A 22,500-nucleotide genomic window follows, 5' to 3' on the forward strand; every position below is an offset into this window, starting at 1 on the left:
TTCTAGGGATTATTATAGTGCACGATTGTCTCGTGCTTCAGAACCATCAATGTCACGATTTAATCAGATCTGTTCTAGCAAGAAATCTGTTCACCCTGCTGAAATCAATGGTTCTTGAATTTACCCCCAAAAAGCATCTGTAAGTGCCTAAACTCTCCCTCACGCACCTGAAACGTCGTCACGGCAACTACATGTTTGGAAAAGGCCTCGTCCCCTTCCCTGAGGGCACTTTAAATGAATACAGAGAGACTGACGATGATGGTGTTATATTTTTTGTGATTAAATTCAAATGTGTCTCTGCATCCGCAAAGGATGATGGGATACTTTGCTTTGTTAGGCGCCATCGGCTGTACCCTGTGTTTCACAATGCATTATGGGAAAACTAAGTTCACCAAGGAGGGAACAATGACACTCACTTCACAATCAGACAGCCCTACAAATCGCTGTATTCCCTAATTAGCACACTATCTAGGGAATAGGGAATAGGGAGCAATTTTGGACAGTGAATGATGCAGTTTAAAGGCCCAACTTAGTGTTGTTGTTTGAGTCCAACTGTGATTATTTCCCCCCCACAGAAAAAGGACCCTCTGGCTCTGTCCAAAAAGCCCAACAACAGCTGTTCGGCCGGCATGACTTACGCCACCAACCTCACCAAGGACGCCTCCATCGCCACCATCTCAAACAGCACGGCCGTGCAGCTCAAGCCCTCCGAGAGCAAAGCCCCAGACCCCAAAAAGACTTACAACAGTGTGAGCAAGATCGACAAGATGTCCAGGATAGTCTTCCCCGTGCTGTTTGGGACCTTCAACCTGGTGTACTGGGCCACGTATCTCAACAGGGAGCCAGTAATCAAAGGAGCCGTGTAACCTCGGGTCTGACGGAACACTTGAGAACCTCAGAGCGCGATCAAGCCACGCTCTTCAGTAGGCCATCGAATAACCGCGCATGTCCGTTGATCCAGGAAAATGTCGCCACGTCTGGCCCGAGGATCACGATACGATTGTTCGTCTACTTTAGATCCCCAAGTCCTGGTCCTTTTTAGCATTTGGCCCCCCCCCCCAACCATAAGTGACAGTACAGCGAGGCCAAATGCTATGCAAGACAACATTTTTACTCTTCTTACTAAAAAAACAGCTTTTACCTTTCTAAGACTACTGTTTTCTGTGAATAGGAGACAGACGCAACGCCGCTTCCTTCTCTCGAGCCGCCGCGCTAATGTTGTTGCCTTCAGGGGCCTGGATGAACCCACTGAGCTCCGCTGTTCGGTTCCAATAAAGCCATGATTTCTGCTTTCGAATGAATTAGAATTTAAGAGTAGATTTTTTTTTGCTGCAATGTTTTTCGGGCCCCAGGATAGTGCGTATGCCTTTTTGTGGCGTGTTTAATATATGTATATATGGCCTGCTTGTAGAAGATCATCACGAAGCAACTAAGTTTCATTTCTGTGTTACATGAACAGAGTTAGTCTAGTGCTGCTTCATAGGAAACTCAAGAGCCGTGCAGTTTTAGCAGAATATATATTCAGCAGAATGTTTCGCTTTTTTCTTTAATGTCTTGCTCTTATTCTTGATAAATCACTTTTCTCTCATCAGTCAGAGGGACGTCTGCATTCAGAAGGCGGTTTGCTGACCTGGCGGTTGCATTCTTCTCTCCTCAGATTTTCTTCTTGACTCTCAGGCAACACAAAGTAGATCATTTAGATCTTTTTGTTGCATGATTTGAGTGCTGTTTTGTCTTTGGCTGAGTTTTGTAAGAAGATTGAAACCACCCGCGCAGAGTAAACAGAGCCGGACAAACAAGAATCGGCTTCCATTAATACAAAGACCTGAAAAAGGGAGTCTACCTGTTTAGAAATGATTAAATTGAGGGTTTTTTTTCCCTGTGAGATTCCGAGATGAAAATGTTTTTGTCCATGTTTGAGGGTTTTTTGTTTTTTTTTCCATTTTGTTTTTAAAGGCTGAAACAGGCTGTCAGTAAGTTGGCTGAGGATTTAAACAGCAGATCCTCCACCTGTGTGGCACTAAGAACATGCACGATGCCCCCGCTTGACCAGCTCTTCCTTTTCCTCTGAAATGTGCTTGATCAGCACATTCCCAGATCCCCATGTTCTCCAAGGATTTGATCGGCGCTCGGATGCGAGCTGAACGTGTGATTCCTCGCCTTCGGACCCATAGTTGTGCGAATGTAAATTTTACATAAAACCTGTTTGTAAAATGCAAATGTGCGAAGCAATAAACATAAACAGGACTTATAAAAACCACCATCTCCATTGTGGTAAAGTGTGATCATCTGACCTTCATTTTATTGATGTTTTTTTATCCAGATTTGAACCAGAGTTGATCCTTTTGTTCTCTTTTCGCTCTTAATTTGTCTCTTGCTGATTCCCCCCTCCCACTTTGGAAGCACAGCGCTCTCCGGTCTCGGAGTTGCGCCGGCAACCTTCAAACACCCCTGTCTTTTTTTACAGTAATTATTACGCCTACCTGATTCTAAATAAAGCCTCTTTAACTTTGAGCGTCTGCTGTGGTAATTAAAGGTTTTGTCAAATGCTTTGTGACATTTAAATATTTCAGTCCCTCGCAACAAGAATTCAAATCATTTCTCTCTGACTAATGCTGCAGTTAAAATGAGCCATTTGTTGAGGTAAAAATGAAAACCAACAGGAACGAATAAATGAAGACATCTAATGTCTTAATCTACAGGATATTAATGCAGATGTATTAATGCAGCTGATGTGATGAAAGGTTGTTTTAATCTTGTCTGATGGAACAAGGGTCTGTTTTCCCTTTGATTATACTTAGGCACATCCAGATCATGCAAGCTGCGGCTGTGTTCACTGGTAAATCCATCCTGGAGGTCTCTGTGGCGGCAACATCTGGCTCACATCTGTTTGTCAAGGATTTAGCTCCATTTAAGTTGCTTTTTCCATTCAGCATGTACATACTCTACACCAAATTAAGCTGTCACTGATAGCACCCAGTGACATGAGTCACAGTATAAGAAGCTGCAGAGACGGACCAGAGTGTGCGCCTGAATGCATCACCATTGGGCAACAACACAGTCCAGTCCTACAGAATCTTTATATGCGCTTATTGCACGCAACACATAGATCCGCCTAATCACGGTGTCCTAGATTCTCTTATTTTAAGGAGGTTCGTGAGACGAATGCAGTGTACGCATGCACTTCTTAGGAAAATACTCTACAGATGGAAGATCTATAGAGCAAGTTTAGCCATAGGACGACAGGATGGAACTGACAGAAAATATTCCAGCTGGTAGAAAAACAGTTTATTAAAATTTCAGTCTGACTGATAGTTTCATATCGTCTTGTAAAATGATGATTTTGTTAATTTAAGCACAAATTTCCTTTAAGGTTCTACTGACATGTTCCATTAACATTGATGATATTTCCATTTTCTCATATGAAGAAAAAACTGATATTTGTATAAAAATAAAAATGCCAAAAGACAGGCAGCATTAATAAATTAGTGCTGAGTTTTATCAAGAGCTTAGCTTAGTTTATTTTTAGACGTGATTGACCTTTACTCATACGAACCTTATATAATCACTGGCATAAATGAATGAAAGATGTACAGAATGTTATCTCATTAACTCATTCTCATAATTTGGAAATCTGAGTTTAACCTTGCATGAGATTTTTTTTTAAAAATGACATCAGTGTGATACCAATGCAACAAAAGAATGATGAAGCCACAAAGAAACTTTTAGTAAAAGATATGAAAAGTCTCATCAAGCTGGCAATGGAGCCTTTTAATCATCTGTAAATCTTTATCTACTCTTTAATGAAAGAAACTGTGTCTCTGGATGTTAAATTGACCAATTTGAATGACGAAAAGGTTTTAAAATAGCACTTTTTCATGATCTGAAAACTTTTCCTTTTACATCTGAGAGACCTTTAATTAGCACAATATCCTGCTCAGTCTTTATAATACCATAGAATATCTTCATCTAGAATAATGAATGCTCAGACATAATTTATGCAAGATTGCAGGAACATAAAATCTTTAATTATGATCAACACGTGGGTCTGTCATAAGTTGTACCTTCATGTATAGAGACAAAAGACTATTTACAGTCCTTGAATAACACACGAGAGTACCCAAAATTAAACCCAAATTAATATCGCGTCTCACTCTTGACATTACATCATTCTGGAAAGTAAAGGACAGCATATTTCTGTGGTCAACACTTGTTTTGTGCTTTTACAGTATTTTGCACAGCTGTCCAGATGTGGCACGTCTCTGAATGTACACATGCTGGTATTATTTGGTACACATTCTAATGGAAATGCTGGCTTTCATCTGGTGTCCATCATGCTACAGTATATATAGCACCAAAGATACTTACAGATCATACAGTATCTTGAAAGAAAACAATTTATTTTGCCTGCAGTCATAATCTATGAGCACAAACAGCAATTTAGTTAATCAGACATTTTTTTAAATGTTTGGGTTGTGTTTTGTTCTCATTTACACTCCAAGTAATGGCTGCATTTCTCTGTGCAGCCAGCAGAGGGGGCCAGTAGTCAGCGGCAGCGGCAGCCTCACGCAGAGGTCAGAGGATCATCACAGGAGGTCTCTCTACGTCTCTTAGAAATTATATTTGGTAAAACAAAGTAAAAAATATGTTAAGAAAACGAGCACTTCGCTACGCAAGATACCTACTGAGAGCTCGTTCCCACTTACTTTAGTAAAAGACATTTTCTGCTTGGGAGGACAGAAATTCCGGCTGGTTGCGGCCGCTGAGGATTGGGCTCCGACACTTGCTTCATTAAAAGCTGGAGAGGTAAACACGGAGCATAAGATGCACTTGACCTCTCGAACCCGTTACCGTGACTGCACAGCTTTTATTCCAACGGAAGTTCTGCGGATTTGGCACACGATGACGGCTGTAGCCTTTTTTGTGGTGGAGAAAGAGTTGAATTAAAAAGGACTCCACATATTCATTTATGCTGTTTTTAATTCATGTCATGCAAATGTCTTTATTTAACAGCATATCCAGCAAAATACAAGCCACACTTCTCGACAATAGACATTAATAAACAAGTGAATAAAGGATGCACGAAGTTTACCTTTGTTACACGTGTGACATAAATGTTTTGAAATAAATGATACAACTAACCTTTCCTCATGCTAGAATAATCCTATAAATACAGGTTCTACAGTTTATAGTGATGTGGCTGCTGCCCTGAGGAATGCCAGAAGTCCAGGAGAAAGTGCAGTGACGCAGACTTTAACCCGTCGGAGATTTGGAGGCTCTTTCTTTTGGAGCGTGCGCACCTGCGGAGCACCGTCCGCGTCCACACTCCACAAGCCTCCGCCTGTGAAGGAGGGCTTTTACGGTCCTCTGACTCAACAATGCCCGACATCCCTGCTGGATTACAAACTATGAAGCTTCTTTTTTCATCCGCGCACTTGTGACCGCCGCGTCCGCACACGGAAACGCGCGTTCCAGAGACGTCTCCAACGCCGCTCACTGTTGTCACCCCGCAGAACCATGTCAACCAGATTATTGGCTTTTATCGTGCTCCTATCTGCCTTTTACACACGGTAAGCGGCGCACGTTTATTTTACAGTCGGCTAAATGATGCTGTGATGCGTTCAGGGAACTTCTCGTCACTTGTTACCTATAGACATTAAGTTGCCTGAAGAACTCTCTGCGATGCAATATCCATTCAATTAAATTCAGTGTCTATAGTATTAATGTTTGCATGCATACATATACAATGCACTGCCCCAGTAGTGCTATTTTCAACCTTCCCTTTTTTTTAAATTAATTTTACACAGCTCTTTGTCAATCGAGTATGAAGAGGAGTACGAGGATGTCATTGTGAACCAGATGCTCGTTCCTAAATCACAGGACACGGACACCACCGAAATCCTCAACAATCTATTAAAAGAGTATGATAAGAAACTGCGACCGGATATTGGAGGTAACTGCTTCTCTTGGCTCATTCACTGTTGTTGCAGAATTGATGACATTTAGGAATGTAAAGATGACGGATCGCAACCTTCAGCTCGAGTAATTGAGACGTCTGCGTTAATCACTGATCCCAGGGGTCAACAATAAGAATAATAAAGGGATAGAAAAACAATGGAAGAGCTGCTATGTGAGGAATGAGGTGACATCACTGCACTTTGTGTGTGTGTGTGTGTGTGTGTGTGTGTGTGTGTGTGTGTGTGTGTGTGTGTGTGTGTGTGTGTGTGTGTGTGAACACGCAAAAATTCAGCAGGATATTCACTCCAAGAAAGGTGAATATCGGTGGTTTTAGCCGCGGCTCGTTACTTCCTGACCTCCAGAATGTCACCGGTCACACCAAGATGTAGAACACCCATCAGCCAATCCTGATGAAAATGAATGATATTTGGAGGTGGAAAGCGGAGGGAGACACAGGCACTCCTGGAATCCACTGATTCTTCTTGCCAGTGGCATTTTTCACATCACTGAGAGTATAAAAGAGAAAAAAAAGCCTGCTGCATCATTCAATTCCTGCCTCTCTTTCTCACTTGAGAGCTGTTGCTGTCGGTGATATATAGAATATAGGTCTTGTCCCAAGCATGCTGTATATTATTTAGCCTTTGTGAAGCATAAAAAGTGACCTTTGAAAGGTGTGAGGCTGTGTTGGTGAAGGCAGTGTAACTTGTGCTCCACCTGGTGGTCAGCTGCAGTATATTGCATTTAGTGAGCGTTCTTTCGGAACCAAAACCCACTGGGAGACCCAGTCTCATAACAGAAATCTGTACCCCCACAGAAGGGCAGAAAATGGTTATTGTACTGAGGCCAAATCACGGAGGCCTGGCTTCAACATCAATTCAGCGTGACCCAGGAGTGTGTGTATTGGTGGTGCCTGCAGGGACTCCCTGTTTGCCCTGTACCCTGTAATGCTGCCGTCCTGCTCCTCCGAGCACGGTGCAGAATGCCGCCCTCCGGCTGGGTTGATGCTCCTCCATGGTCCAGCTCAGCTCTGTCCACTGGAACCCCCCCCCACCCCCCCCAGTTCAGTCTTACCCCTTTTTTTAAAAATCAGAATCCATTTTCGGCCAGTAAAATAGTCTCTGATTACCTGAAAATACAAGGTCCGAAATGTCCCAAATATGAAAGCGTAGGTAGAAATTAATTGGTGACAATCAAATTTGCTCCTGACTTTGAGGGGAAAATAAAATTAAGATTTAATTAGGAGATAGATGCCACGGGTGTCCACGTGGATTGGCCCCAGAATGCTGCTGCCAGGCTAGACTTTCTATACAGTATCTCTCTACCACATCTTTCAGTAGGAGATAATAGTGAAAACCTATCATCAAAACCTTCATCTCTCCAATCCGGGTAATAAATAAAATTAGGTTTGGACGCCACAAGGCCATCAGAGGCAATTAAAGTAATTTAAAGTGGCCCTGAGCAGAAATTTACGCACAGTCCACAGGATTCCTGCTCATCAAAGACTTGAGTTTTTCAATCCTAACAGATTCTGAGGAGATTGGGAGCAGGCACTAACAGACTCCTGCAAATCTTCTTTAAAAAAAAAAGATTTAAGAAAATCAATCACACAGATTACGGCTGCAAGACTTGATGCTCCGACTGAAGTCAAACGCCACAAGCAGCCCAGTGGCCACTTCTGAATCTGAAGAGAAATATTCGCAGGTGAAGATGCACCCTGGGCACCCTTTTGATGTGGTCACGATGGCAAAAATGATATACATATACGGCTCCTGGAAGCAGAAACACTTGAGATTTCAGGTTTATTTTGAGTCAAGATGAGCTAAAGCTCATCGGTTTTGTTAAAGGTGATTTCTATTTAAAATATGCAACCAGATATATAATGAGATTGATTGGAATGTGTGCTAGTTTAGGTTCATTCTTTAAATGAGTTTTAATAGTTAGTGACACTCTGAGTGAGGAAGATGTTAGACCAAAAGGGAAAGCAACAAGCTTTATTCACTATTCGGTTTATTCACACAAAACTACACCCAATATAATTAAAAACTGTATCGTGAGAGCAAATGAAACAATGAAATACAAGGAGATAGATAAAAACTAGAGTAGGAAGTGATGCCCCAGCACTGGAGGTGACACCTAGACACCAGCAGAGATGTGAAAGAGGCATTTAAACAGCAGGAGGTGAGACAGGACCAGCCTCAAAAGGAGAGACAGGCAGAATAACAAAGGAACTGACCACGGAGAAGAGAACACCACATTTAGCCCTCAACAGAACAGAAGCTTCCCACAAAACTGAATAATTTAGAAAACAGCACAGCAGGAACAAAACTAGTACAAAATACACTGAACTGAGTCCAAACCCAGTGTAATAACACGCGTTATTACGAGGAGTTTGTGAAAGGAGCGCTGGAGCACTGTCAGACACCCAGATGTGGCTTGAGCATTTGTTACAGCTGTTACTATAGATACCGAGTCCTGTTGTCATGGAGCGAATAAATTCTATTATGTACGCAGGATGAGAGTGGGGCGCATTCAGAAGTGGGCCGTGGACACAATGGCGTTCACCTGTGGGTGTCCTCCTCACCTGTACACCTGCACATCTCACAGCATCTAAAGGTCTTAAATATGTGGCAATATCCCTCAATTCACCGCCAAAATGTTTCATTAAAGCACATTAATGTGAAAATTCTTCCTCATTGTGGTAGTTTTGATATATTTTAAGGACCTCGCTTAAATGTGAATGCAGCATAATATACTGACGGGAAAAATATTAATCAATTTACATTTTTTCGGCCTCGTAGTAGGGAAAAGAAATAATGTTCCTTTTATTTTATGTAGCGTATGTTACTTTTGTGGAAGCATCAGCGCTGCAGGAAATACTCACAGATTAAAGGAGAGCAAACTGATTTAAGGCCTCGGCTGATTTTAGTAGATTATTATATTCGGTCTGATTTGTGGAGCCTTGAAAGACCAGTCGGATCACATGGTACAATTATCCAATCCTGCTAATGGCAGAGAAATTAGTCCTGTCGAGGGAGAAAACAACTTCAGGTCAATCTGGAGCAAATCAGCCGAGCATCAGACTTTGAAACGTGTTCAAAAGAGGAACATGTAATAACCAGATGGAAGGGCCGATTATCAAAACAACCACGGAAAATAAAAACCTGATTACAGCTGATGCATCCCATTAATTCAGCCGTGATGGAAACAAATGTCTTTCGTAGAATTTAGAAAAGCTTGTGTCTCAATCAAAAGAGAGTAAATCTCAGGCCGGTTGTGGAGGATGAACCAATTCCTGAGCTGCTAAAGACAGAAAGCTGTAACTTTCTGATTTAGAAATTCAGTCACCTTTTCACTAAACCTCTCCCCAAAGTGCCCGTTTGTCTGTTTGAGAGAGAGATCAGTGGGGCCTGTTCATACAAATAAATTACCTTTTGGAGTTTATTAGTAATGAGCAGGATGGTAAACAGCAGTCTTTTCTGTCACAAACTCCCGATAACTCAACAGCAGTTGCTGCTTTAACACTACCTTAAGATCATTTGACTTGATCCTTATTGCTGTGATGGCCTTCCTGCTCAAACAGGAGGAGTTTCTTTCCACATGATGGGATGTTACGAATCAAATGTCACTGAACGTGTGCTGTTGACGGTAACGAGGGCTCTATTAGCGATTCTGTGCTCCACTTCCTTATGTTGCCATGTGTTCCAGCAGCGCGGGGATCCGTTTGTGACGGATGCCGTTATTCCACAGGCAGCTTACGTTTTAAGCTTCCAACATCGTCCAACGTCACTCCTGTCCATCGAGCAGGCGGCCTCACTCTCGATGACAAGTTTACAAAAGAGTACGTGTGACCTTTGGCGTGCACGCTGGCAGCTCACTAACAGAAAGTCTCTCCCTGATGACCACCTGAGGATATTTGTGACTCGACTCTGCAACATCGCGTGGACATCGGGGGCAGTGCCGCTGGATTGGCAGACCGGGGTGGTAGTCCCTCTTTTTAAGAAGGGGGACCGGAGGGTGTGTTCCAACTATAGGGGGATCGCACTCCTTAGCCTCCCTGGTAAGGTCTATTCAGGGGTACTGGAGAGGAGGGTCCGCCGGACAGTCGAACCTCGGATTCAGGAGGAGCAATGTGGTTTTCGTCCTGGGCGCGGAACAGTGGACCAGCTCTACACCCTCAGCAGGGTCTTCGGGGGTGCACGGGAGTTTGCCCAACCAGTCCACATGTGTTTTGTGGACTTGGAGAAGGCATTCGACCGTGTCCCTCAGGGGGTCCTGTGGGGGGTTCTCCGAGAGTATGGGGTGTCGGGCCCGCTGCTACAGGCCGCCCGCTCCCTGTACGATCGGTGCCAGAGTTTGGTCCGAATTGCTGGCAGTAAGTCGAACTCGTTTCCGGTGAGGGTTGGTCTCCGCCAGGGCTGCCCTTTGTCACCGATTCTGTTCATAATTTTTATGGACAGAATTTCTAGGTGCAGTCATGGTGTTGAGGGGATCCGGTTTGGTGACCTCAGGATCGGGTCTCTGCTTTTTGCGGATGATGTGATCCTGTTGGCGTCATCGGCCCGTGACCTCCAACTATCACGGTTCGGTTCGCTGCCGCATGTGAAGCGGCTGGGATGAAAATCAGCACCTCCAAATCCGAGGCCATGGTGACATTCTCCGGGTCAAGGAGGAGATCCTGCCCCAAGTGGAGGAGTTCAAGTACCTCGGGGTCTTGTTCACGAGTGAGGGAAAAATGGAGCGGGAGATCGACAGGCGGATCGGTGCGGCGTCCGCAGTAATGCGGACTCTGCACCGGTCCGTAGTGGTGAAGAGAGAGCTGAGCCGAAAGGCGAAGCTCTCGATTTACCGGTCGATCTTCGTTCCTACCCTCACCTATGGTCATGAGCTTTGGGTAATGACCGAAAGAACAAGATCACGGGTACAAGCGGCTGAAATGAGCTTCCTCCGTAGGGTGGCTGGGCTCTCCCTTAGAGATAGGGTGAGAAGCTCTGCCATCCGGGAGGAGCTCGGAGTAGAGTCGCTGCTCCTCCGCGTTGAGAGGAGCCAGATGGGGTGGCTTGGGCATCTAGTCAGGATGCCCCCTGGACGCCTCCCTGGAGAGGTGTTTAGGGCATGTCCCTCCGGTAGGAGACCCCCGGGAAGACCCAGGACACGTTGGAGAGACTATGTCTCTCGACTGGCCTGGGAACGCCTGGGGATCCCTCCGGATGAGCTGGAGGAAGTAGCTGGGGAGATGGAAGTCTAGGCTTCTCTCCTTAGGCTGCTGCCCCCGCGACCCGACCCTGGATAAGCGGTAGAGAATGGATGGATGGATGGATATTTGTGCTGGAATCACAGCGTGACAGAAGCGCTAATGGCTGGCACACAGGAATATGCTAGGTTTTCAACAAGGTGAGTGAAGGAAACCATTGAAGGACTGTGTCGGCTCTTTAATGGTCCTACTCGAAGCTTTTGTTCGGGCCCTCGACTCAGAAGCAAGTCGGTCACAAAAGATACTGCCGGGATCTGTCAGCCTCGGTTCGCCAGTCGACAACCACTGATTCAATATTCGCACATTTTTCTTTTTCAAAACAATTCATCGGAGCTGCACGTTCAACGTTTTGTCCAGTTGTTCCTGTTCCGGGTGCAGTTAAAGCTGCCATCTGTAATTTTTGGGATGGAAAACTCTAACCCCACTGCTGTGAGCTTCAACAAAAACAGCAGGGAAGCGAAAAAAGCCCAATGTGAGCACGTAAATTACTTAATACAATCAATCAATCAATCAATCAATCAATCAATCAATCAATCAGAGGACTGTCAGGTGATCATGTTTCTGGACCCCGGCAGCTTCGGCCTATAGCAGCATAACTAAGATGTTAACCTAATGATTACACGACCCCCTAAGTATGATAATCTGTCTGTCTATGATAGTAACTGGAACTACAGAATTAGTGACAATAAGCTTTTTCAAAGAGGAAGGTTTTAAGCCTAATCTTAAAAGTAGAGATGGAGTCAGCCTCCCGTACCTGGACAGAAAGCTGGTTCCATAGCAGGGGGCCTGGTAGCTAAATGCTCGCCCCCCCATTCTACTCCTAGAGACTCTGGGAACCACAAGTAGACCAGCATTCTGAGAGCAGAGCGGTTTATTGGGCTGGTAAGGTGTCACTAGCTCCTCCAGGTAGGATGGAGCTAGGCTTCTGAGGACCTTGTAGGTCAAAAGAAGGATTTAAAAATTATTCTAAATTTAATGGGCAGCCAATGAAGAGATGCCATTACAGGAGTAATGTGATCTCTTTTGTCAATACCTGTCAGAACTCTGGCTGCAGCATTTTGGATCAGCTGGAGGCTTCTTAAAGAGTTGTTTGGACACCCTGATAATAAAGAATTACAATAGTCCAGCCTGGAAGTAACAAATGCATGGACTAACTTTTCAGCATCATGGTGGGTCAGTAGCTTCCTGATCTTTGTGATGTTCCTCGGGTGAAAAAAGGCACTTCTAGAGACAGTTGTGAGTTAAAGGACAGATTTTGGTCAAAGGTTACTCCAAGATTCCTCACAGAGATTTCCCCCCTCTATAGGGTGATCATTTTCATTTCTATCAAATTATGTGGCATAATTTTGTTACTAATACATCACCTACTTTTTATCAGGAAAGATATTCAAGATCATTATCCCCCCATTTAGATTTGATGTGTTTTTGAAGTGTTCCTCTAATTTTTTTGAGCAGTGTATGTTCCAGTTTCTGTAACAGGAGGTCCAGCAGAACCAGCAGAACCATAATTGCGCAGTTTCTTCCCATTTCCAGACTCAGCCGTACTTTTAGAAAGCTAAAGCTATGCTGATCATAGTAGCAGTCTGGACCAGTATGTTCTTTTTGCAAGAGAGCACTTTGTAGAACAAAATAACATTTTTTTAGCATCGTACAGATCCGTCCGGGCCATCAGGTTCTAGAATTAGATATTTCCCTCTGCTGGGAGGTGAGCTGAAGGAGGAGGCGCTGTGGTCTAACACGTTTTTCTGCAGCACCGGTGCACCACAGGGAAGAGCTCTAGTTCCTCGGCCATCTTGACTTGACAACAAAGGTTCTCGGGTGACTCTGCTATCGTCGGCCTTGGAGACGACTAGGAATACAGAGACGTTTGTGGCGACGAGCCCCACCGGCACTGGTGGATATCTGGGGCATGGAAATCAACAGAGTCACCGCTTACAATTACCCACATGCCCTGCACAAGAAGGGCCAGGGCAGAACCCTTCTGCTGGAGCCCGAGGTCCAGTGAGAACTCCTGAAGAACTTCTATGACTCTCCGGTGGTGTCAGCCATCTTCTGGGATTTGGTCTGGCCTGGACAAGGAGAGGCTGGCCCCCATTGTGGGATGAATAAAGGATGATCTTCTCTCATATTCTCAACTCCAGGTGTAAACGGTTGTAAACGGGGACTTGCTTCTACTACTTCAAAAAAACAAACAACTTTGATAAAGACCAATAATTGTGGTAATTACCCTGCTCCAGGTTCGATTAAGTCGATGTGACTGTCTGTCATGAAGTGATAAAAAAAATCCTAAAGAAATTCTTATCTATTTGTGATTTTTGTGAATTTTGCCACAGTATGTGGGGACCCCCCTCCCCCCAGCTCTGACTGTTCCAGTCGACATGCCGCTGCACAGGCAGCACTTTCCAGTCCTAAATTATGAGCAGCTGAATTTCTCTGATAGTTTCATCCAAGAAACTGCACATCTGCGATATAAGTGACAGAACTGCTGCGCGTTGGCCTCGTGGGGATCCAGGCTTTTTTTAAAAAAAAAATAAGAACCTTCAAAAGTGCTTCCACAGGTTTGACTAGAATGATCCAGTTTTGAGTTTCGAGCGGGCAGAAAGAGTTGGCGGTGGCGCTTCAGTAATAACGTAACTTTGGTGTCGCGCTGCTTTGTGGGTGAAAGACGATTGCCGTGGCACAGTTAGCCAGAGGGAGATAATCTGTTCTGCTTTGTGAATATTTCAGGGCCTTTGGCATTTCCTCTGGTAATGAGCCCGGACAGGGAGGGAAGTTCACGTCCTCGGGATATATAGATGCCGACTGAGAATAGATTGCGACTTCCCTTCGTTGCAGTTGGGTCAACGGGGGTTCCTGCCATGAGATTAATGAGTCGCCAGAGATGTGCAGCCGCCACGACTGCAGGGGAGCACATGCTGGGGTTTTGTTTTGGGGGGGGGGTTGAATGGATTTTGGGGGATTTTTTTGACTGTTTTGCCATCGTAGACACTTATTACAGTGAAACATATAGGCACATTATTGGACAGATGAGATATCTGGAACAAATGAGATATCCAGACATCATTAATCATGATCCAATCTCCACCAAACTAAATGCAAATTTGGTTAAAGCATAGCCGGCACAGATGCTTCATGTAATTGTAGTATTTTGTGATTGTGTTGTGTCACTGATAATGTGCAATGATTAGGTTTATAATAGAATCCTCTAGCAACACGTTGCCCCTCACCATTAACCATTCGAGGATAAAGTGAGTCGTTTACGCCATTTTGGTGATGTTGATCAGAGACAAGGGACGACTGAAAGGCAAACATTGATCATCTTTCTGAACCGCTATTGGGTGGAGATGCGGTGGGAAAATCCAGAACCGCGTTGGATAAATGACAGAAGAATTGATTAGTTTGATTAGTCTCATCCACCCACTTTCACTTCTCTTTGAAAAACCCTCATTAAAGACAGATAAATGTGCTGTTTAGGTCTCTTCGACAGAGAAAAGCAGCAATATTCTCTCAATGGCATCAGGCATTAGAATATTGATTTTACTGCTTAATTAATCAGTAAAAAAATGCATTTTAATTGATATTGGTGCCTCCTGGTTTTCCTGCGTCATCACCAGCAGCAACTGTGCATCAGCTCAGGTGGAGTCGTCCAAAAGCAGGGAAGAGCTTAGCCGACTCCTCCGTAGACCCTATCATTTTCTCCTTTCTGCCTTAATAAGGTGTAAATCTCACTGGAGGTCAAGGCTTCCCTCACTAGATATCCATTTTCTCAAGTACTCATTTGCTCTTGCAGAGCAGATTACAGCCTCTGTCACCATCCGCCTGTCCTTCTGCTACTATTTAAAACTTCTAACGATGCTACAACTGCCTCGACGGTATTGTTAGCAAGCGAGACAACGTCCTGAGCGGCGTATTCAGAAGAAACCACCCCGAGCGTTTCACCCATGAGTTCACAGGAAAAACAGCCCCCTTACTACTAATTCTTTTTCAGTTTATATTATATTATATATCTGTTTTGCTGTCCCCAGTTCACTGAATGAATGGTCACAACCCAACTGCTGGTAAGTGGCACCGTAGGCAGGTGCCCAATTACAGGCTGCCACACAATTACTACGGTGTGATGAAGGAAGTGATGTAATACAGCTCCGTTTCCACTTGTTTTTAGCTGTGTACAACCCACACGTGAAGCCAACAAATACAGCACAAATATGAAACAGCTTCACTTCTTCTCTTTTGTAAGGTCTATTTTGTGGATGTGCACCCGTGTGATTGTGTGTGTGACACACTACAGTTGCATGTTGGTGACTCCATGATGATGATGATGATGATGATAATGTGTGGTTGTAGTTTATGAGATAAGGCATCAGTTATTACCATAGCAACAAATGCTTGTTGTTGACAACATAATACACCCGATATTATAATTGGACCTAAGTTAAACAGGAAGAACTGATCTGATTGGCTAATACTGAAATGTGTGACACCCCTGTTAGTTGTGTATTCCTCCTTCTTTACCATGTTTGAGGTGTGACGTTTGAGATATTCTGACACGTTCTCTCAAGCCACTCTGACAGTTTAGGGACAGCATTCACACTCCTGAAAGACTCCCCACAGCACAATGCTGCCCTGTAGGGATGCTATTGATCAGCGAATGAGCCATGCCTGGTTTCCTCCAAAGTAATGGAGCTGAGGTGGTGTTTGGCCCGGTTGATCTTCTTTGGGTCCCTCTTCATGTCTCGTAAAAGGGCCTGTTTGCCCAGATATCAGTTTTGTCTCTGCTCCTTCCAAACATTTCAGAATGAGGAGTCCATATCGTCCTGTTTTTGAAGCTCTCTGTAGCTCAGTGCCTCTATGAAATCCTGTCCCTGAGCTTGGAGTCAGTATTTTGACCTCAGGATTAGTGTCCACTGAGACCTTTGCAGACAGGTGTGTCCAGCCAATTACATTTACTGCAGGTGGACTCCAACCTGGGTGCAGACAGAGACATGGAAGCTTCTCAGAGCTACAGATCAAGTGTCATAACAAAGGAGCTGAGGATCTTTCTCTTCCTATCACACACTCATCCTTGGACTTCTATCTCCATGAGGACTTTTGTTGACTAAACCCAAGTCTAACCCCAATCTTAAAAACACATTTTAAACATCCTCTCTTGCCAAAAATGTCCTCTTTTTGCCAGTAGAATGCAGATTTTGGTAGTCACATTTGGACACACACTCACACACGCAGACACATGCACACTTATACTTAGGTTGCACAGATGGATGGGTGGGTGGATGAATGGATGGATAGACAAATGGAATGATGGATGGATCACGGCCAGACTTCCCTATAGTTTCTCAGAGATGATGACAACATGGACTTTGGGGTATTTTTGGTGGCCATCATATCTCAATCAGCCCAGTTTGAGGGTGCAAAGCTAAAGAGGATGGAGATCTGTCAGCAGCAGAGTTCTCCTGCAGAGATCATAAGGAGCTACACACTATAGGAGGTGCGCATCTCCGTGTTCCACTTCTTCTGCAGCAGCATTTTGACTTTCTCTATCATCACTGTGGCTCCTTTCTTGAAAAGTTGGCTGAACATTTGCTTTGACTTCTTTAATGCCTCAGTGAACAATGAGGCAGAGTGTGAAAGAGAAGAGAGAGACTGACCTCATTCACCGGCACGATCATGTGGAAGTTAGAGCTGCGCCATCATTTGGACTAAAATCCTCCCAATATCCATAAAGTAATCATCTTTGATCCACCACAGTAGGATAACTCACATCAGAGCCATTTTACTAACTAACTAAGTGTCTCCAACCACATTATATGTATTATATTATATCAGAAAATACTTTGTAGCTCAACATTATCAAAGGCCGATTGACGCATACGCCTCCACACAAAGGACACCGCTTAAAAAAAAATGGTCCAGTTACAGACAAACATGGACACCTGCCGTCCCTGGTTACAGTTTCTAAGCTGCGATTGGATATTCTCCTCAGGGATCAGGTTTTGCCAGGGATCACCTGCTATTCAATCAGGGCTCTTTTCAACACACTCTTGCCCGATATTTGTACAATTTCACCGTGATTGTATTTTAAGCAGAAATATGCTCTTTCCTTCCTCAGTAACGCAGAGCCGGGAGACTCATGGAGAAATGAAACGTCCTCAAGTCCAAATTAAACAGGTCCGTTTCTGAACTCGCCTGTTGCTGCGAAGGAACCTGTTGCTACGAGGGAATTCAATTAAATCCCGTTCAATCCGTCTTTATTTACGTCCATCTGTTACAATCAAAATTGTCTCCAGGTGCTTTACAAAGTCAGAGCTGAGTTGGTCAGTGGAGCCGGTTGGCAGGTGTTAACTGAAAGGCATTATTCCCGCTGATCAATTACCAACGTCCACAGCAGGTCCTGGTGTCCCGTCGATGTCCGAATGAATCATCATGATTATAACACAGCTGTTCATTCATAAAATGTGAATCTGCAGACGTGGAATCCACATGTCGAGCTAAACAAGCTTTTATCTTAATAGAGTGATGACACAGTCTGTTACCATCGAGTGGGGAACAGCAGGAGTGCGTTGTTGTCCAGCAGGTGAATCCCTGCCTGATGTCTTCCTTGTTCTTAGGTCAAATGACTCTGTGTCGCTGAAGATGCTGATTGTTAATGCGCACAGACAGCATTAAAACCCTGCATCTACAGCTCTGAAACCAGACTCGACTCCAGCAGAACGCAGCGTGTTCTCTTTAAAATCTGCCTTACAAGGAGGTCTCCATAGCCATTAACAGGAGAGCTGCACGTGTCTATCATGCAAATGTAGGCCTAATTGGCCGAGACAAAATTAGCTTTCTTGCAGGGAAGGTGCAGGTGCAGGCAGCAACTGCAACTACTTCATCTACAGTTTGACGCATCTAATTGATGCTTGATTTTTATTTTGATTTCTAAATCTCCGGAAATCCCACCTGGACCACCGGGGGGCCTTACAGAAAGAAGCGCTGCAGGTAAACAGCCGTCGTCTGCAGCCTTGGAAACAAGCAGGGATATGGGGGATTACAGTTGCTTTGGTGATAAAAACCCATGTGGTCTCATCATTAAGATGCTGGGATCGATGAGCTCGACCAGTCACTCTTCAGAGGCTTCAGAACAGCGTCACATTGACCCAGCTTCATTTTGCCTCTCTTGGGCTTGAAAAGAATCCAGTGTGGAGCCTGAATGTAAAGTGCCTATCAATGATTTGTGTTTCTTTTCCCCCCCTTCTACAGTTAAACCCACTGTTGTAGATGTCGACATATTTGTAAACAGCATTGGACCAGTATCGTCGATAAATATGGTAAGTTGACCACTTCATCCTCTTCCTTTGGTGATTATGCTCTAACTTCTCATAAAACTCACTTCAACATGTCAGCCTGCACAGATTCATCGTCTTATTTTCCAATGTCACATGATCTCAAACAGCTTTTTTTACCCATTAAAATACATTCAATCTGATTAACATTCCTTCTGATGAGAGCATCACTATAGTCATGATAATGAATAAAGCCATCCAACTGTGACATATATGTCCGTGCATCCCATAATTGACCCCATCAGGGATTCCTTTTTCCACCTCTCCAAAACCTGCTCCAAAACATGCTCATATTGCCGCTGTGGTAGCTCAGGCTAATCAGCCATTGATGTGTTAGTACTAAAACTAAGTCACACATGTGTCTCTACTGGCGAGTTGCAGTGCACGCAGTGGTTGCCATGGTCACCACATAGTCACAAAGTGACCTGCAGTGGATTTCCAATCTGTTCGAGGTGTAAACCTGCCTCTCCCTGTTCGAGGTGTAAACCTGCCTCTCCCTGTTCGAGGCGTAAACCTGCCTCTCCCTGTTCGAGGCGTAAACCTGCCTCTCCCTGTTCGAGGCGTAAACCTGTTTAATCAATGTTACTGAGGCCGTTTCCATAATTCATCCAGAGACTCAAGATCTATAGAAATAAGAGTGATGACTTCAAATGTAAATGTCTATAAAATGGGGGGAGTTTAATGTGTATTCAGATTATTTTATTTATTTTTCAGTATTCCGTTGCTTTTAGAATAATCAGCCGACATTTTTTGTACTTTTAAAAAAATGAATTTCTATATTTCTAGTTTTGCAGGCACCAGTACCAGAGTTACTATCAAACTCACCCCCCTCCCCCAGAACCACAAGTGTGCTGCCCAAGGTGACAGATCCGATAGAACAAAGCTCTCAAAATTTATTTCAAACCCAACATGGAAAAGTTCAAGGTCCAAGTGTGAAATCCTTGGGCGGAAGTATCGCCACCTCAGAGTGCTGGCAACAGAGTGGCGACTGATTCATGCCATCTGCAAAAGAGCCTATGCTCCCCCATCTCTCTGAAAGCGCCCCTCACACACACACACACACACACACACACACACACACACACACACACACACACACACACAAATACAATAAATGTAACCTTTTTCTGGTGTATTTCAATACCAGTTTTCAAAGGGAATATTTTCTTATTCTGTGGCGACCTTCATGTTTCCAGATGAAATACTATAGTCTGAAACCATAGAAACACACTGAACTAGAGACTATAGACTAGAGACTATAGACCTTTAACTGTATAGCACGACCTTTAACTTTATAGCTGCACAAAAACCTCCCATTGAGCTTTAGATTAAAGACAAGTGGCAAAGCAGAGTAACTAAATTCTTCTTGGGGAAGTAAGAACGGTGGATGTTGCGTATATAATGATGTATATAATGGTTTCCACAGCTTTAGAAGTCAGATCAGACTGAAGGCGCAACGCTTTTTATAAAAATGATTTTTATCTAATGGATACGGAACAGCTGGAAACACCAGACTGATGCAGGGAGACCTGAGAGTTCTGAACCCAATCGATCAGGATGGATATAAACGGGCTATGAACTCAGAGATCCCAGAGATTTAATCCAGATTAGACTCCAGACAGGTTCACTGAATAATGAAGTCATTCATCATGGGAAAAAAAAACTCCATTATGAACTAATGAAACACACAGAGAGTAAACGGACACACCTCGCCGACGTGACCTGTGAGTGTGAATTTAATTATTTTAGTCTTTATTTTTGCTCATGTGAGTTTTCGGACCTTAAACAAGAGATTCTTTAGTTAAATGAAGGAGCTGAAATACACTGGAACAAACAGCAGGAAGCGAGGGGCGAAAAGTGCCAGCGATGGACAGCGGGGGGGAGGGACGGAGGGGGGCCTTCGGCTGAACTGGGGAAATGGATTTAAAGTCAACTCTGAAAGAACAAACAGATAAAGCATTTTTGTAGGCATCTTATCTGATCACCTTCACCTCCGCTTTATTCCTCTGCAGATAACTTTGATTTGATTCCATTGGCTAGATTGGGATGATAAATTACAGTGTGCGACGGTGTCCCCCCCGCAGGGTCATTGTACTGTTCTGCACTGGAAGTTTACAGTGTTCCGCACAACTGGGATCATCTGAGGAACAACAGCAAGCTAGTTTAAAACAACTTTTTAGGGCTGCTTTGATCTTTCACCTAACCAACGTTTTCCCTATCATTCAACATAATTACTCTTAACTCTTATAAAGTCAGTAACTCATATAAATCAAACCACATCATATAATATAAATCACATATGAGCAGAGGCTATATTTGGTTGGTTAAATTTGAATTTCATTTACATTTTTATTTCCTTTTAACTGCATCCGGCAACAGTACGAGACACACACTTAAAGCTTCAGACTCGCCATGTGTGACATGTTCAGCGGCGGAGAAAAACCTCATATATCAGCTGTCATGACTTCATCGTGTCGTCAGAGCAATACAGTGTCTAATTCAGGGTATCATGACTTCTCCTGGAGACGGATGGTGAATAATTCAATTTATCTTCAGCGTGAGTCACACAGACAATCACTGAGAGAATAATTAAAGGAAATCTAAAGATGCTTACTTATTCATGGTCACATGACTGAAGAAGTTTTTATTGAATCCGCTGTGGAATTATTGGGTCCCTGAACGGTTGAAGGAGCGTTATCACCACCTATTGATGGATTTCCATGACCTTTTTTTTCAAAGATATCTCCAAAGTAGATGTGATGCTCTTACATGTATGTTTCAAGGAACGTCTAAACTGTGGTGTTTCTCTAAATTCCCACAAAACAGTTCCAGTTGGTTCCCTGCCACTATTCTTATCCTGCTGAGAGGGAGCTGCCTGCACACGCACGGAATTCCTGGATTCTTATTACCATGTTTCCCTGAGGGCTGTGGCTCCTGTCGGCCCCCAGCAATATTAATTCATAATGCTTCTCAATATTGCAGCTTTATTTAAATGTTTGGCTCTTAGTCTTAAGTTTGAACCGTTCCTTTGAATGTTTGTCCATGCAGCAGGGTGAGATTACTGGAGGTACACCTTAATGAGAAAAACGAACAATGTGATGTCAACAAACTCTCTGGGTGGGCTTACTTAGCGCTTGTAACTGAAGGTTGTAATAAGCTTCGACATTTGAGGCTAACCACAAAGAAACGTTTAGGGCTGTAGCAATATGTCCCAGAAGAACGGCACATTAGCTTTTATTGTATCATAGCGCTCCGGTGACCTTTGTTTTCCTTTCGGGAGCAGCCGGTAAATGCACGTGGCTGCCTGTTTCAGAGTAAAGGATGCATGCAGCACTGTCGGATGTACTATTTATGCATTATGCTGCATAATCGTAAAGCACTGCGTCCCTCTGCAGATACATCCTTTGCCCTAGATTAAAGGTGTTTGGTGCAGCGATCGCGGCTGGATGGCATCTGGCTTTATTAGCGAGCAGGATTTGGGTGGAAAATGTTCCAATAGTAACTATTTCATACCTGAAAATTCTTCCATGTGCTTGTTAAAGAGCTGACAGAAGAGGTTTTATCTGTGGGTCCTTAGTCAGCTACTAAAATAGAGTTCAGCGCACATTAACAATGGAAGAGGAATGTTTAAAAGCTCTTTTCGACTGCACACGTGTCTGCAAATAGGTTAATGTGAATACCGGTAGTTGTATTATAATCAACAGCTGCTAAAGGAATAGTATTGATATATAAACAGAAGGTTATTGAGGACATCTGCTAAATTGGTCATAATATCTGTGGCAACATTCTACCAGTCGGTGCCTCTGCTGGGCCACCAGACTTGGAGACCGTGGAGATTTGATGGATTTCCTTTGATTTCCTTTCTTGTCAACAGCTGAAGAATGTTCTTGCCCTTTTTTCCCCTCCAAATTCATCTAAAACTGGTTGCAGTGGCCTAAATGGTGCTTCACCATATCCAGAGAGAAGAAA

At 43.8% G+C, this 22,500-nt stretch overlaps 2 protein-coding genes across 12 annotated transcripts in view; both read left to right on the forward strand.

Annotated features, from left to right (window-relative positions):
* Positions 1 to 2,511, forward strand: part of gabra5 (gamma-aminobutyric acid type A receptor subunit alpha5) — a 38,114-nt gene extending 35,603 nt beyond the window's left edge. For all 9 annotated transcript variants that reach the window (XM_029827668.1, XM_029827670.1, XM_029827672.1 and 6 more), the window contains one exon: positions 576 to 2,511. In XM_029827668.1, the coding sequence (XP_029683528.1) occupies positions 576 to 866 (291 nt within the window). In that variant the 3' untranslated portion in view covers positions 867 to 2,511. The remainder of the gene's footprint in view (positions 1 to 575) is intronic.
* Positions 2,512 to 4,784: 2,273 nt separating this feature from the next.
* The window catches only part of gabrg3 (gamma-aminobutyric acid type A receptor subunit gamma3), a 29,203-nt gene continuing 11,487 nt past the window's right edge, over positions 4,785 to 22,500 (forward strand). For 2 of the 3 annotated variants that reach the window (XM_029827674.1, XM_029827677.1), the window contains exons 1-3: positions 4,986 to 5,570; positions 5,808 to 5,953; positions 18,449 to 18,516. In XM_029827674.1, the coding sequence (XP_029683534.1) occupies positions 5,518 to 5,570; positions 5,808 to 5,953; positions 18,449 to 18,516 (267 nt within the window). In that variant the 5' untranslated portion in view covers positions 4,986 to 5,517. Of the gene's footprint in view, positions 4,807 to 4,985; positions 5,571 to 5,807; positions 5,954 to 18,448; positions 18,517 to 22,500 lie in introns of those variants that run through there. The other variant, XM_029827675.1, reaches the window with a different exon arrangement.

Source organism: Takifugu rubripes, chromosome 20, assembly GCF_901000725.2.
Source record: "Takifugu rubripes chromosome 20, fTakRub1.2, whole genome shotgun sequence".
Lineage (NCBI taxonomy): Eukaryota > Metazoa > Chordata > Actinopteri > Tetraodontiformes > Tetraodontidae > Takifugu > Takifugu rubripes.